This window comes from Sphaerodactylus townsendi, linkage group LG17 (genome assembly GCF_021028975.2).
Source record: "Sphaerodactylus townsendi isolate TG3544 linkage group LG17, MPM_Stown_v2.3, whole genome shotgun sequence".
Taxonomy (NCBI): Eukaryota; Metazoa; Chordata; class Lepidosauria; order Squamata; family Sphaerodactylidae; genus Sphaerodactylus; species Sphaerodactylus townsendi.
In genome coordinates, this window is record NC_059441.1 from 20249460 (window position 1) to 20266563 (window position 17104).

Sequence of the window (17104 nt, forward strand, 5' to 3'; positions counted from 1 at the left end):
TGAACTTAGCTTCCAACTTAGAGCGACCCCAGCAAGGGGCTTTCAAGGCAAGGGAGAAGCAGAGGTAGTCGACTATTGCCTTTCTCTGCAGAGTCTTCCTTGGTGGTCTCTCTTCCAAGTCCCGACCCAGCTTAGCTTCTGAGATTTGACAAAAGTTGGATACAGTGTGCCACCTTCCCACTCTTTAAAGGAAATATGCAGCCATATTTCTGTAACCATTCATGTTAATTTTATCCGAGCAGGCCTGCTCGACTACTTTTTCCCAGATGGTGCCTGCCTGTCACAATGAGGAAAACTACATCTTCACAAAAAGGAAGAGCTCAGTACTGTCACACCAACGCCACTGAACTTCCTTGAAAGGAAAAAGACATACGTGCCCCTATGCATGTGAAAAGAGCTCTCTCAGGCAATCCCTACAGTCTTTTTGTTCCTCTGCCAGCGTTAACACGCAAGCTTTTGCAGAGCTCTTCGATTTAGTTTTCCAACCCTCCTGGGCAACCCAGGTGTTTTAATTAGGGTGATCAACCTTCCCATAAAAAGATCTGGCTCATCACTGTTGAGGATGCGTGGGATGCGTTCGGGTTTGCATTATCAGCACACGAAGGATGACGATGTGGCCTGACCAGCAACATTTCCTGACTTGTGGGACACGACCCAAAAGCTGGCCGTGAAGTCCATGGAAGTGGGTTGCAGACTCTTGCAGTGTTATTGATGCGTCCGTGCCCTTCTTCGTAAGTGGGTCACCACGCTGAGTAAATTTGGACTTGTGACTCACTGCTGCGAAAAGGCTGGGGGTCACTGGCTGAGAGCATCATCCCAAACTGCAGAGCAGGAAAAAACAAGTGAGAGGCCAACACGGCCAACCTATTTGCAAATCTGCAGTCCAATAAAATATTTCCCCCCTGTATTTCTCCCTTCTCTGCATTTTTCATCCGGCAAGCCTCTACGGCTGAGTGGAGATTTCAACCTGGGTTTCCCAGGTCCTGCTTCAACACCTTCCTCCCCTCACATGAAAGGCTTTGCTCTTGCTCCTCGACTCTAACTGAAACAACAGAACATGTTCTATTGCACTGCGTCTGCCATCTTGATTTGCATAAACAACTTATTCAGCCTCATGTCAATTTAAATCTTGCCCCCTCCGATAGGGCTGAGACTCAGACACTTCTTAACGATCTCTGCCCTAAACTGACTGAAGATGTAGCAAAGTTCTTAGTTCTGGCTTTGTTAAAACATTAGTCACTTTGGAGTGTCGTGTGGTTTCCGGGCTGTCTGGCCGTGTTCTAGTAGCATTTTCTCCTGATGTTTCGCCTGCCTCTGTGGCTGGCATCTTCAGAGGATCACATTAGCCACTTTGGCCCTGATCTTATTTTGGTTATTCCTGTGTTAAATTTTTAATTTATGCCTAACAAAGGTGATTGAGTGATTGACTGATTGAACACCTTCCAGATTGGCTATTTCCTCCAGGGGGGAATCAATCTCCATCAACCTGGAGATCACCTCTAAACCCCGCAGATCTCGGCTACCTCCGGGGGACTGGCCACCCTTCTCCCAACTCCAACCCTAGCCCTGTGTGGCAACAACGTATGTACAAGAGGAAATGAGACAGAGGAGTTGGCGGAGAATTCATCACCAGGGAATACAAGAACAAATATATATGTATATTGCACCGTGGAAGCTACGCTGAATTTCCTGTCCTTGGCAGACGCTGGAGTCGAACTGAGAACCGGAGGGGCAAGGGAAACCGTTTGTACATGTTCTATCTCCTTCTGCCAAGAATCCTTTGGCAACCGGTAGACCTCGAGCCAAGCCTCCGAGCTGCCTAGGTTGAGAAATCAGAAGAAGGCAAGTTATGCAACTGGGAAGAAGAAGAAAGGTCTCTTGGAGGCGGAACCACTCGCCGAGTGCTCTAAAACGCGCGAGTCAGCTTGCTATTACCTTTGCCACGCCAGCAAACAAGTGAAATCTCATACACTGCAATTCACACTTGGTGGCTTTCAGCCATAAACAAATTGCTTGCTTATAGTCTGTCAGGGAATGTGTTGGCATAATAAGTACTCTGAGCATAAGAAACAGACGTTCAAAAGTACGAGAGAAGGGCTTGCAATCAGAATCTGACATACGTTCACTGTTTCTCCAAATCTGAAATGGCCTTACTCACCAAATATCCCCTGCATAAAATTAGAGAATACGCTACAAGGGTTAAATTAACTAATTTTATAAATCGACATTCAAAACATGAATTCGATTAGAATGGGGGCTCTACTTTTCATATGAATCTGATCTGACCATGTAAAAACATAGGCTCCTTCCACACATGCAGAATAATGCACTTTCAATCCACTTTCACCATTGTTTGCAAGTGGATTTTGCATTCCGCACAGTAAAATCCAGCTCCAAAGTGCTTTGAAAGTGGATTGAAAATGCATTATTCTCCATGTGCGGAAGGGGCCATAATGGGATCCACTACGTAATGTGTACTGAACACAACTGTGGGTGTATGTCTCCATACTTTGTTCTTAATTTCTTTTTAGTGGTTTTTTGTCTGTTTTCTTGTTTTAAAAATATTGTCCGTACTGTTTAATCTACTTTGGGAAAGAGCAAGAAAAATCATTTGAAAAAAATATCTCCAGCCAGCTTGACTTTTGACCCAAAGCTGCCAGGAAATCTGCCACTGAACTGGAAGTTTTGTGATTAAAAGTTCGATTCCTCACCACCCACATCTGAATTTTGTAAATTCTCATGTACGATGGTGCAATGCTAAACACGGTTTTTTTCCTACAAGACAAGAGAGGTTCAGGGAGGTTTGCGCAGTCTGTTGCTGAGAAGCAACTATGGACTTCCTCAGCAGTCTCTCACACAAGTACTAACCCTGGTTAGTTTCCAACAGCACATGAGATTGAGCTATCCTGGGTTATTCAGGTCAGGGCTAGACATGGTTACACCTTCGAAAGCCTGCTGATTTCAAATGGATTTAGAAGGTGCAGATTTTTTTTTTAATAACACAGCTCACTCGAAGATTATAGAGCCTTTGGAAGAACGCATATTAGCGGTTACAAGGAGTTGATTAAGAAGTTTCTTAAGCGAGATAACTCCCCAATTATGGTCCACGTTGCAAAATATTGTGAAATATTACTTAAGGACCAACGATGCATTGTATTCTCAATGAATTAATCCTGCAAATTTCCTGTTCTGCTTGTCTGGATTTTATTTAGGTTGGGTTATGTACTTACTTGTGAGGAACCATAAATAAATGTGTAGTGTAGTGTACTACATTCCTGCTGGGTGACCTTGGGCTAGTCACAGTTCTCCCAGAACTCTCTCAGCCCTACCTACCTCTTCTTCTCTTCATCTAGCATACACTCAGATATTTATTCCCTGCACTTCTCTCCAAAGAAGACCCAAAGCAACTTCCAGAAATATTGTCCCCTCCTTTTAAAAAATCCTCACAATCACCCTGTGAGGTAGGTGAGATTGAAAGACTAGCCTGAGGTCACCCAGCAAGCTTCCATGGCAAAGTGAGGATTCGAACCTGGACCTCCCACATCCTAGGCTGATGCCAACCACTATATCACACTGGCTCTCTTTTATTTGGGAGATTAGCATGAGCAGGTGGGAAATGTGTAGTCAGCAAACGAGAGAGGCTGACGGGAGGAAGGTTTTTCTATCAAGCCTCCAGGGGTTTTCGGTTGCGCTGTTTTGTTTTTTAAAGCAAAACTGTCCTAATAATTTGTACACGTCTGAACAAGTCGAGCCAACAGCCCGACCAGAACTGGCAGTTTCTTCCGCAACTTGCCTTGGAGTAGGAAACCGGCATAATCGCCCCTGGGAGACAGTTCCAGCGCGACGCATGTGTTTCGCTTGCTGACGTCTTCCTGACAATAAATAACAGACATCAAATAAGTCCACGATAACCTGAGAGCAAAGCTGAGCTTGCTGAACAGGGGCAACGAATCAGGGAATCTCATTCCAGGCTTCGCTACCCAGCAATCCCTCAGGATTAGTTGGGATTTTAAGGCATTTTATATATCAAATTGTTGTACTTATTTCATTTATTTCATTCATTTTCTATGCTGCCCTTCCTCTTGGGGCAGCTTTCAGCATTTACTTGTTGTCCCCCAAGGGTCCGTTTTGGGACTGGTGTTCTTTAACCTATTCATAAATGACCTGGAAGTAGGGGTGGGTAGCGTGGTGGCCAATTTGCAGATGATACCAAATTATGTAGGGTAGTGAGAACCGCAAAGGATTGCGAAGAGCTCCAAGCGGACCTTCATAAATTAGGTGAGTGGGCTAGGAAATGGCAAATGCAGTTCAATGTAGCAAAATGTAAAGTGATGCACATAGGGGCAAAAAATCCAAACTTCACATACACGCTACAGGGGTCAGTGCTATCAGTCACAGACCAGGAAAGGGATATGGGCGTCTTAGTTGATAGTTCCATGGGAATGTCAACTCAATGCATGGCAGCTGTGAAAAAGGCAAACTCTATGAGGGGTTTAATTAGGAAAGGAATTGATAATAAGGTTGCAAAGATTGTCATGCCCTTATATAAAGCCGTGGTGCGACCGCACTTGGAGTACTGTGTTCAGTTCTGGTTGCCACATCTCAAAAAGGATACCGAAGAGATAGAAAAAGTGCAGAGAAGGGCAACGAGGATGATTGAGGGAATGGAGCACCTTCCTTATTAGGAGAGGCTGCAGTGTTTGGGACTCTTTAGTTTGTAGAGAAGATGTCTGAGGGGGGATATGATTGAAGTCTATAAAATTATGCACGGGATAGAAAATGTTAACAGAGCGAAATTTTTCTCTCTTTCTCACAATACTAAAACCAGGGGGCATACATTGAAAATGCTGGGGGGAAGAATTAGGACTAATAAAAGGAAACATTTCTTCACGCAACGCATGATTGGTGTTTGGAATATGCTGCCGCAGAAGGTGGTGATGGCCACTAACCTGGATAGCTTTAAAAGGGGCTTGGACAGATTTATGGAGGTCGATCTATGGCTACCAATCTTGATCCTCCTTGATCTGAGATTGCAAATGCCTTAGCAGACCAGGTGCTTGGAAGCAGCAGCAGCAGAAGGCCCTTGCTTTCACATCCTGCATGTGAGCTCCCAAAGGTATCTGGTGGGCCATCAATGGCAGCAGTTCATTAAAACACAACACTAAAACCACTCAAGGAAAGAGCATGGAAAAAGATGGTGGAGGGGGAGGCTAAGATGGATAAAAGCCCATAACTGCCTCAATCATATGCCTGGTGGAGCAGCTCATATGTATATGCCCTATAGAACTACCTCAGGTCCCCAGGGCTTGGGTTTCATGGGCAGAGTGCTCCACCAGGTTGTGTTTATTTTTACTGGAAGCCGCCCTGAGCCCACTTGTCGAAAAAGGGTGGGATAAAAATTGAACAAAAGAACAAACAAAAGAATAACACTTCCAAGCTGTCAGAGAGCTCCACTGACATCAATAATAATAATTTCCTCATAATCTTTACAACCACCATTGTGCGTACAAGTGCTAAGTGCCGTCAAGTTGCTTCCGACTCAGGGCGGCCTGATGAATCAACGTCCTCGCCACAACAGACACCTTGTGAACAGGTGGAGCTCAGAGAGTTCCTCAGAACTAAAGGCACCCAGCCTAAAGGCACCCAGCAGCAATGTAGGTGTAAAGGATTCAATGGTGTTGATGAGAGGGGCAGCCGCCTGGCCTTGACTACATTCCACAGCCCGGGCGATGGGCCAGCTTCTCCGGCGGAGACCTTATCTCTGCGAGGGAGATGAGACCTCCGTTCCCATGGGAATCCGGGAGGGGGGATGGGATGGACAGAGTTATAACCTGTGTTTCTGGCGGGAGATCTTATTCCTGCCACTGCGTGTACTTGAGCTTTCTAAGATGTCTGAATAAACGGTCTTTTACACCAAAGAGCCTTTTATTTCTGCTTCTATGGAATTCCTTACATTGTGGCAGGAATCCTAATTCATCTATATTCCTAGTGCAGTGGACCTCTGGTGCCTCGGCATGGAGAGGTTGGATGTTTCTGGGGAAGGTGCGGTAGCCCCCAAAGAGGGCTCCGACCTTTCCCTTCTGGCTCTGGAGAAACCGGCGGGAGAACGGGTCTCGCTGGTGACTCTTTCCCGTCCTCGTATCAGCACGAGTCTTCCTTTACTCCGTTGGAACGAGGGACGTGAAGACGACCATGGGGACTTACATGAGTCGTTTGGGGCGCTGTCTATGGATCGAGCGCCTGTGGATCGGATATCTACCCGTTTTCGTATGGATTACAAACCTCAGATGCAACCTGTCATGGAGGAGACGCGGGCCTGACACCACCTTTCATGCGGCAACCCAGGAGTCCATTGAACGATTCCTGGACTCGTATTTTGGTGATGCTCCCAAAGAACCACCGTGGCACAGCACTGGGGCCCGTCCGAAGACCACCGGTGACACTGGGACTATACCAGGATTGGGAGGTATCCGTACCGTCTTCCGATCCGGACCCCTGATCCCGGACCAGCGGCTGCACCTGAGATGCCCCTGGAGCCACCGGTGGGAGACGATGCCTCGCGTCCAGACGACGATTTTGCGAGTCCGGAGAAAGCCTGCACTCCAGCCGGATCTGTTCCCTCTCCCATCGAAAGAGAGCTGGGATGAGGAAGTGGGCCGACTGCGAGATGCCCAAGAAGCATGGGCCCGTGAACGCCAGCTATGGGAAGAGGAACGGGAACAGCTGCAGCAAGAGCGTGAAAACCTGCAGAGAGACCGGGAGCAGCAGCGCAAAGAAGCCCACTTCGAGTTGGACCGTGCCAAAGAGGCGCTCCAACGGCAATATGCGCAGAATCTATCAGTCCATGATAAAGTCCTGGAACACTCCAAACTGAACTTACAGCGTCAACACGAAAGTGTTCAGGCCTTGCGTACACAAAGTGAACTTACTGCAGCTGTTCAACGGGACGAACTGGCTAAATTGGAGCGGGAGAAAGCAGCTTTCGCATGCGCATCACGATGCATTGACTCGCATGGAGAGAGAGCTGGCTGCCTTGGAGAGGGAACTGAAGAAGCAGCAGACCAGGACAGCCCAAGTTGGAGTCTACGCTGTCACAGGTACAGCCGGCGCCAGAGGGGCGACGCTGCTGGGTCCAGCCACCTTCCAAGGACCGGCTCCCCCCCGAACACCAGCGGCACCGGCGTTGATACCTCCACCGATTCCGCCCCAGCGCAACCGCTGCCTCAACCCGCTCAACCAGCGCAACCGCCGCCCCTCTGCGGGCGCCAAGGGCCGTGGAGAGGGGTTACTACAGACCTCCAATACCTGCCCGTTTCGATGGGACCGCTTCCAAACTTCCCTACTTCATTTTGCAACTCGATGCCCACATGGAGGACTATGATGATTTATACCGGTCTGAGCGCGAAAAAATACGGGACATCGGCTCAGTCCTGGATGGGGCAGCAGCCGACTGGTTTGTGACTCTTTTGAACCTGCAAGATGAAGATACTCGCTTACGGTACCCGCATTCCTCCAAGCCTTGAGGGCTCGCTTCCAAGATCCAGGTGCCGGAAAATGAAGCTATCCGCACCATCAAAACTATTCAGCAAAGGCAACCGCTTCGTTTGCAGAATTTGCCCGTGAATTTCGTCTCGCGGCGGCTGCTCGACTCCCTCCTGAGTGGCCTGAATGCATGAAATGCGAATACTTCTCGGATGCTGTCGGCGGCAAGCTGCGTGAAGCGGTGTTTTTAATTGGTCCCCGCATTATTGCTGATTGGATTGAATTGGGATCCCAAGTGGCGTCTCGCTTGGAGCACGGCTCGTGTCGAGGCCGCCCACAGCTCGAAGCCGGCCACTGCGTCCACCAAGCCAAGCCCAGCCGCCCCTACCGAGACCACCTCCGGCGCCGTCGCCGACTGGGATTGTGTCTTTACTCGCGGAGGTCCCGGTCATCTAGCCGCCAACTGCCCGAAAAAAAAAACAGAAGCCAACCACTCCGGCGGCGCGCACCCCATCTGCCAAGCCACCACGCCGAATCAGGGCCGCCCAACGGGCTCGTCTAAAGCAGTCATCGAAGGCGACCCGGAGGAGGGGGAAGCAGCTGTTTGCCTTTCTTCAGCCCCAATGGACATGGGTTCGACTCCAGACGCGGTGAGTGAAGGCAGCGCTCCCATTACAATCCAAGCGTTTCTGGCCAACCCCGCTAAGCATACGTGGTATTATAGCCTCAGCCCTTGTGGATTCTGGCTGCTCCCATTGTTTAATGCGGCCCCAGGTGGCGGAGGAGCTAGGTCTAGACCAAGTCCCCTGGCTAGCCCATACCGTTCACCCAAATGGACGGCAGTCCTCTCGGGAGCGAAGGACCGGCCCAGTTCAAAACGCAACCGGTTCTCCTCCGCTCGCCCGACCATTGGGGAGAAAATTAGTTTTATTCTGGCGCCAGTGGCCAAACACTCCATAGTTCTGGGCATGCCATGGTTGTTGTTACATGAACCAAAATTCCTTTGGAAAGAAAGGATCTTGGAATTCACTGACCCTCCCTGCGGGGAACACATGAATTGGGAAACTCGACTTCTCCCACACACACCCCCCCTGGCTTCATCAGCGATTGCTCCCGATTCTACCGGCATCCCAATCGGGCGTACCAAAGATCTAGCCAGAGTATTTCAGGAGCAAGAATGCGATCAGTTGCCACCCATAGAGACACTGACTGCAAAATCGTAATACAGCCAGAGGCTTAACTGCCCAAAGGTAGAATCTACCGTATGAGTCCCAATGAGGAGAAGGAACTTCGTGCCTTCTTAGACAAGAACCTCGCCGCGGGTTCATACGGGTTGGCTACCAAACACACACATGCTGCTCCTGTATTGTTTGTAAAAAGAAAGATGGGTCTTTCACGGCTCTGCACAGATAACCGAGATCTCAATGCAGTCTCCCTGTCCAATAAATACCCTTTGCCTTTGATCAAGGACCTTTTAGACGCATGGGCAAAGGACGCATCTTTACTAAGTTGGACTTGAGAGAAGCTTACTACAGGGTCAGAATTGCTGAAGGCTATGAACACTTGACTGCATTTAACACAAAGTTTGGACAGTTTGAATACTTAATAATGCCATTTGGGTTAAGTGGGGCCCCCGGAGCTTTTATGGCCCTTATCAACGAAGTTCTCCATGATTTATTGTACAAGGGAGTAGTGGTGTACTTAGATGACGTTTTAATTTATTCACAAACCATGGAGGAGCATGAAGCATTGGTTCGGGAAGTATTGAAACGCCTGCTCAACAACTCCCTCTTTGCCAAACTTTCCAAGTGCTGTTTCCACCAAACCTCTATTGACTATTTGGGTTACCGGATCTCGCCCGAGGGCCTAAAAATGGATCCTGCTAAGATTGATGCGGTCCTCCAATGGCCGGCCCCCACCAACCGAAAAGAACTCCAATCTTTTCTAGGCTTTGCTAATTTCTATCGTGACTTTATACCCCAATTCGCTGAACTGACTCTCCCTCTCACAGACCTCTTACGCACTAAGGGTAAAGATCCACTGTCCGCCAAGCCCGGGGCCCCCCTTTCCTGGTCCGAAGAATGTCAGACAGCCTTTCAGCTTTTAAAGTCTGCTTTTACCACCGAACCTATCCTAAAGCACCCCGACCCAGATCTCCCGTTTGTGGTTCACGTGGATGCCTCGGACAAAGCGCTTGGGGCAGCCCTGTTGCAGAGAAATAAAGATGATAGGCTGGTTCCGTGTGCTTATTTATCAAAGAAATTCTCCGGTGCTGAACTCAACTGGACTGTAGGGGATAAAGAGACTGCGGCCATTAAAGTAGCACTCTCCACTTGGCGACTGGCTGGAGGGGGCTAAACACCCTTTCAAGTTTGGTCGGATCACCAAGAACTTGGCGGCCCTCTCCACCCCCCTCAAGATGTCCGCGAAGCAACTTCGTTGGGCCGATTTCTTTCTCGTTTCTCTTTCACGGTCCATTTTTCCCGGAAGAAACCAATAAACTGGCTGATGCCTCGCCTACCCGGGGAGGGGTGGAGCCAGCTTACGGGACATTCAGCGCACTGTTCTCTCCCACAGGGCTGGCTGTCACCCGATCTCAGACATCCTCTCCTCCTTCTCTGCCCATTCCCAGCCTGGTCTCTCCTTTCCTCTGGGAACTTGAGGAGGCGGGCGACGCGAGCCTCCAGCGGAGGAAGGCGACTCCCAATTGCGTTTGGAGAATGGCGTTTGGCGGCGGGGGGATTGTTGGTACGCGGCCTCCCTCCGCAAGCAGGTTTCGAGGCCTGCCATGATGCCTTCGGCTGGACATTTTGGCTTTCTAAAACTCTGCATTTGGCCCGCCGTCAATTCTGGTGGCAGCGATGCGCAAGGACATTGAGGCGTATATTAAAGGTTGCTCTGTTTGTGCAGAAGCCAAGACCGTTCCGGGAAAGCCCCATGGTCTGTTGAAACCTCTCCCGGTGGCTTCCCGCCCCTGGGAAGTCATCGCCGTGGGTTTTAGTACAGGTTTGCAGGAAAGTCATAGCAGCACGGTCTGGTGGGTGGTGAGGGACTAATGTTCTAAACAAGCCCATTTTATTCCATGTGCTTCCATCCCCTCCGCTCCTAAGTTAGCTTCGTCTGTTCATTCAGCATGTCTACCGTCTACACTCCGCCCCGTTAAGGTGGTCTCCCGACCGCGGCCCCCAATTCATTTCAAAGTTCTGGAAAGCTTTTCTAGGGTTGTTAGGGGCCGCCCGGTTGCCTCCTCCTACCACGTTCAAAGTGACGGTGAGTCGGAGAGAACGAACAGAACCCTAGAGCAGTATTTACGTTGTTACACCAACTACCACCAAGACAATTGGTGCGAGCTCATTCCGTTTGCGGAGTACGCCTATAACAATGCGGTTCATAGCAGTACGAAAAAAACCCCCTTCGAAATTGTGTCTGGTCGCTCCTTCCACCGTTGCCGCAACTACCTGCGGAAGCATTGGATCCTCCAGAGTTTCAACAATGGATTTCATCTCTGGCCGAGGTGGAACGGTCCAGACTGCCTTACAACAGGCTAAAGACTCCCAAAAGCTGCAAGCGGATAAGCACCTTCGGATTTCCCTCTGCGTGTGGGCTTCTGGGTGTATTTGTCTACCAAAACTCTCAGAGGCGTGCATAAATTTTCTAAACTAGGCAAAAGATTCGTGGGACCTTTTCAGATTACTAAAGTGATTAATGATGTCACTGCCCGATTGGATTTGCCTAACTCTCTTAGTAACATTCATCCTGTCTTCCATTCCAGTTTACTCAAGGAGGCTCCTGTTTCCGATGCCTGCTTACGATTCAAATGGGAGAGGCCCCCACCGACTATTATTGATGGCCACAAGCATTACGAAATTGGCGTCATCCTGGACTCTCGCTTTAATCGCAAACGCTTACAATATTTAGTCTCTTGGGTGGGGTATTCCTCTGGGTATAATCAATGGGTTTATTCCGAAAATATTGACGCCCCCGCCCTTATTTCTGCTTTCCACCGCGCCTTTCCGCACAAACCTGGGGGGGAGGGGTCTTCTTTAAGGGAGGCAGAGTGTAAAGGATTCAATGGTGTTGATGAGAGGGGCAGCCGCCTGGCCTTGACTACATTCCACAGCCCGGGCAATGGGCCAGCTTCTCCGGCGGAGACCTTATCTCTGCGAGGGAGATGAGACCTCCGTTCCCATGGGAATCCGGGAGGGGGGATGGGATGGACAGAGTTATAACCTGTGTTTCTGGCGGGAGATCTTATTCCTGCCACTGCGTGTACTTGAGCTTTCTAAGATGTCTGAATAAACGGTCTTTTACACCAAAGAGCCTTTTATTTCTGCTTCTATGGAATTCCTTACAGTAGGAGCGGGGAAACAAATCTGGTTCATTAGACAAGAGTCCGCCGCTCATGTGGAGGAGCAGGGAATCAAACCCGGTTCTCCAGATTAGAGTCCACCTGCTCTCAGCCACTACACCCCGCTGAAAGTGGTTTTTAATCTAGGACGACAACAAGATGGGTTAACACAAAACGAATGCCGGCAACTAGGTGAAAAGTCAAGGTCTGGATAGCAAGAAAGAAAGCGTCCCAGTTCTGCTCTGTTTGACTAAAGAAATCACTCACCACTTCATTTATGGCTTTTACATGCAGGAGAATCTCCCTGGAAAAATAAAAGAGATGGGCAAAACCTGGAAGAGAAGAGACGAGACGAGACGAGACGAGACGAGAAGAGAAGAGAAGAGAAGAGAAGAGAAGAGAAGAGAAGAGAAGAGAAAAGAAGAGGGGTCAATTGTATATAAGAACAATGACCATATACAGCAGATTTAACATAATTTCCCAATACATACTAAGCTCAGATCTCTGGAAAGCAAACATGGAACTTTGGTTTTATATTTTTGCAGCAGCAAAAATACTATCTGCACAGAAATGGGAAACTTCGGCTACAATTGAAGAATGGCGGGGGATGGGATTCGAGCTGGCCGAGACAGCCAAATTACCTTTGTTATGTAAAGAAAAGAACTTAAGTTCATGGACAATTGAAAACTCTTGACAAAATATCAAGACAAAATGGGAAAAAATGGATAACTAGCAGTGTGGAAGGTTAAGGATGGTTCAAATAAGATCCAATAGAGAAAAGTGAGATCTTTTTATTAATAACAATGCTAAAGATTCAATTTTGTCTTGATGCTTAATGGCCAAGCACTGCAAGTTTAGAGTTCAAGGGTTAATACTGGGTGCAGAAGATACTGGAAGTCTCTATGAAATAAGTACTTTATAATTGGGTGAATTGTTCTCTTTGCGTATGTTTTGGATTTTGATTTTGAAGGGCGAATAAAAAAACTTGCCGAGCTAATCTAAAACCCGAGGAGAATTTAAGGTGATGTTTACCCATCTCATCCACAGTTCCAAGGACTTCAGAGTTATTACCCAGATCTGAGATACGGAGGGTACACATTTCAAGCTTGGCTGCATCCCAAGCACAGACCCTCTCGCAGGTGTCAATGCTGAAAACAGAAAGTCCTGTAGAGAGCCCGATGAAGATGTATTCTCCCGAGGCTGCCAGGCAATTTGCTTTCCCTACCACCTGGGGAGATTTAAAACGAAGAGAAAACAATGCCCGGCTTAGCAATTTCAACAACAGACCTGACCCCCACCCCCAATGCTACCTGCTGATGTCTCTCACCTATGCACCACGATCAAGATCGGATCCCCGTGTGGAGAAAACCTGAAGAAGAGTTGTTTTTTGTACTTTCTGCTCCCAAAAGGAGTCTCAAAGCAGCTTACAAACTCCTTCCCGGCCTCTCCCCGCAACAAACACATTGTGAGGTAGGTGGGGCGGAGAGAGTTCTGAGAGAACTGTGACTGGCTCCAGGTCACCCATCAGACTTCATGTGGAGGAGCTAGTCATCAAAATCAGTTCTCCAGATTAGAATCTGCTGAGTGACCTAGCCACAGTTCTCTCAGAACTCTCTCAGCCCCACCTACCTCACCAGGTGTCTGTTGTGGGGAGGGAGGAAGGGAAAGGAGTTTATAAGCCACTTTGGGTCTCCTTATAGGACAGAAAGGTGGGATATAAATCCAAACTCTTCTTCTATTGCTCTTTTGTTTCCTAACAGTTTTTTTCTTTGTCTCACCTTCCTTCTCTCCAAAACAGAGGCAGAACTGCCCTAATTGAGGCAAACGGGGTATATTTCAGATTTATGGAGGAGAAGTCGATCTATGGCTACCAATCTTGATCCTCTTTGATCTGAGATGGCAAATGCCTTAGCAGACCAGGTGCTTGGGAGCAGCAGCAGCAGCAGAAGGCCATTGCTTTCACATCCTGCACGTGAGCTCCCAAAGGCATCTGGTGGGGCACTGCGAGTAGCAGAGTGCTGGACTAGGTGAACTCTGGTCTGATCCAGCAGGCTAGTTCTTATGTTCTGCTTACTGATGACTGCTACAGAGCTCCTATTTCTGAATTATGTATAAAGCTAATAATCATACCATGGAATGTCAAGGGAGCCCAAATAATTATTAGTCTCCCAAATCCTAACAGTGAAATTGGTGGGACTCAGACTAATTTTATATGAGTACTGGCACCTTTTTAAAAAGAAAAACAAAGGACTGGAAATCGCTACAAGTCGGCTGCCACTTGAAGACACTCCACCCCCCCCAGTCCACTGAATTTAAAGGGCTCCAAAGAACTCTGCTGAGGATAGCTCTGCTAGTAATCACAGATTAGGTAAAGGTAATCACAGATTAGGTAAAGCACCAGGTTATTACAGGCCCTTGGGGTGACAGCACGTCACATTTCCTAAGCAGACTTTGTTTATGGGATGGTTTGCCACTGCCTTATGGGCTTGCCTGGCATACATCTTAGGGCACTTCCGCACATGCAGAATAATGTACTTTCAATCCACTTTCACAATTGTTTGCAAGTGGATTTTGCTATTCCGCACAGCAAAGTGCATTGAAAGTGCATTATTCTGCAGGTGCAAAATGCCCTAAGAGACGCCACAGACTGTATACCCTTGTACAGTTGATTGCCTTTTTGGTACCCAATGTTTGCAATTCCTTTCCTCTAAGCCCATATCTATAAATATCTGCCAAATGAGGCTGCACTTCACACACTGGATGAATGCTTGTTTTACATGCAGTCTACCAGTCTTGGGCCCCTTCCGCACATGCAGAATAATGCACTTTCAGTCCACTTTCACAATTGTTTGCAAGTGGATTTTGCAATTCCGCACAGTAAAATCCAGTGGCAAAGTGAATTGAAAGTGGATTGAATGTGCATTATTCTGCAGGTGTGGAAGGGGCCTTGGAATTAACGAAAATCTCCTCTCTGGGTTTAGCTGTAATAGGCTGACACCGTCACTTCACTTGGCATTTCTTTACCCCTGGCAGCTCCTCTCCCTGGGAAAACTACAAGAAATTGACGCTCACTGGTCTGCGAGGGATCTGACTACCTGGAATTCGGCCAATGGTTGGCATGATACAGGTGGAGGGTGTCGTTTTTTCGACACATGGCGCTGCTCTCGATTCTCAATAATATCCCAGGCCTGTTCAAACAAGACAGTCACCAGCTTGTTGATCATCCGGAAAGGCTGGGGCAAATAATCGATTATTTGGTCGGGATCGTTCAGGAAGAAAGCCTCCCCTTCATCTTTTTTAATCCACTCCTTTTCGGTGGGGAGAGGGATCTCCAGGGGCTGCTTCCGGAGGTAGAAAGGCATCTTTTGGTGTTATTCTGCAAATGTGGGCAGGGCAGATGAGCTTGCTTGAAAATTACAAATGCGAAAAAAGTCCTGGAAGAAAATTGCAAATGAATTATTGACCAAGTTTTTAAAAAGGGGTTCTTGCTTGTGTTTAAAGAGGCCATTATCTGCCTCGTGGCTATTATGCTAACCCCATTTCTGTGTTTCCCATTTTCTTTAACTGCCCAAGGGGCAGGTGTGCTAGACATAATCGGCGCATGGCTACAAATAAAGTGCATGATCGGTTCTAAGGTAATACTTTCAGAACAGGTAATGTTTGTTTTTGTTCTGTTCTAGCAGCACGTCAAAAGAGTAAGGAAATGGGAGCCACTTTCAAAGCCTGTTTTCAGCCTGGGAGGAGAAATACTAAGGGCCCCTTCCGCACATGCAGAATAATGCACTTTCAATCCACTTTCAATACACTCTGCAGCTGGATTTTACTGTGTGGAGTAGCAAAATCCACTTGCAAACAATTGTGAAAGTGGATTGAAAGTGCTTAATTCTGGCTTGTGCAGAAAGGGCCTGAGAGCTGTAATTTAGTGCCTTGAATTTTTTTTTTTATAAGGGTGGATAGAAATCAATGATTTAAAATAATTTTAAAATCTGGTTTTTTTAAATTTAAATCAGAGTTTTTAAAACAAAATGCTTTGGAGGAAAAAAATCTATCTAAAGATAGTTTTCTGTTTCAAGATACATTACAGTTCAAAGGTTATTTACTCATTAAAAATAAGGATTAGTTTTAAATTACATCGCATGAGGCATATAGTCATGCAATGTTTCTTTCTTTGTGATTAAATTCCATTCACAATGTCATGCTCTTCCAGTGGTTTCTGTAAGAGTATTTTGGGCAGTTCTATGTAGATTCCCAATTTTGCAGTTCTCAAAATTGGGAATTCGTGTCTGCAGAGATGCCTCTTCTTCCCAGCAAAAAAAAAAAAAGTCATAAAATAAACATATGGAATTTGGATTGAAGAAATCTGGAACCAACCTGAAATCTACGCAGAAGCAAATCGCAAGTATTCGATGTTTTAAACATTGCAAAAGTGACATAAATGTATCTGAAAATGACCGTTTGAACTCTACCGTGTTTGTTTATTTACTGAATTTATAGTTTGCCTTCCTCGGAGACGTGGTTTGCCAAGTAGTGCAGACAATGTAAGCAGAAAACAACAGGAGATGGCTCTAAGGCCCCTTCCGCACACGCAAAATAATGCGTTTTCAAACCACTTTCACAACAGTTTGCAAGTGGATTTTGCCATTCCGCATAGCTTCAAAGAGCACTGCAAGCAGTTTGGAAGTGCATTATTCTGCATGTGCGGAATGAGCCTAATACACACACAAGAACTTTATGTATTCAGTGGAGTTCACATCCTTTGGGGAAAAAACACTTTCCTGAACCTCATCCATTGCAAAAAGCACTTTCCAGTGTAATATAACACTACTGGCTTTCATCAAAATCCTGAACATTTCTTCTTTGCTCGTCCACCCTGGGGCAACTCACATCCCTAAAATGGTACCACCATCTTAGCAAACCTGCCATATAATTCTTTTAATGCACCCCCGAAACGCTCTGGGGCGCACCCTAAGCTGGCAACCACCACTGTAAACTCAATTTAACTGACAATCACCTGGCCAGCCACCAATCTGTCGCCTAGACGACCTCGCAGGGTTGTTGTGTAGTGCAGCAACTAGGGGAGAGCCCTGGATTGCTCCAGCCTTGCAACAAGCCCTTCCCACCACCCCTAAAAGCCCTCCTCATGTGCATGCTGCGATTAACTGCTTCGTTTCCAAACCTGGCTCTGGCTTACTCCCTTTCTGCAGGCTCCGCAAGGCCAGGTTGGACCGGTTCCCGAGTCGCCCCGTTGCTACGGCAACCCGTGCCGGGGTAGGG

At 47.5% G+C, this 17104-nt stretch overlaps 1 protein-coding gene across 1 annotated transcript in view; it reads right to left on the reverse strand.

Annotated features, from left to right (window-relative positions):
* The window catches only part of WDR93 (WD repeat domain 93), a 33545-nt gene extending 16470 nt beyond the window's left edge, over positions 1–17075 (reverse strand). The window contains 6 exon segments of the mRNA XM_048481644.1: positions 1668–1815; positions 3790–3872; positions 12098–12162; positions 12863–13058; positions 14926–15264; positions 17007–17075. Of these exon segments, the coding sequence (XP_048337601.1) occupies positions 1668–1815; positions 3790–3872; positions 12098–12162; positions 12863–13058; positions 14926–15192 (759 nt within the window). The 5' untranslated portion in view covers positions 15193–15264; positions 17007–17075.
* Positions 17076–17104: the final 29 nt, after the last annotated feature.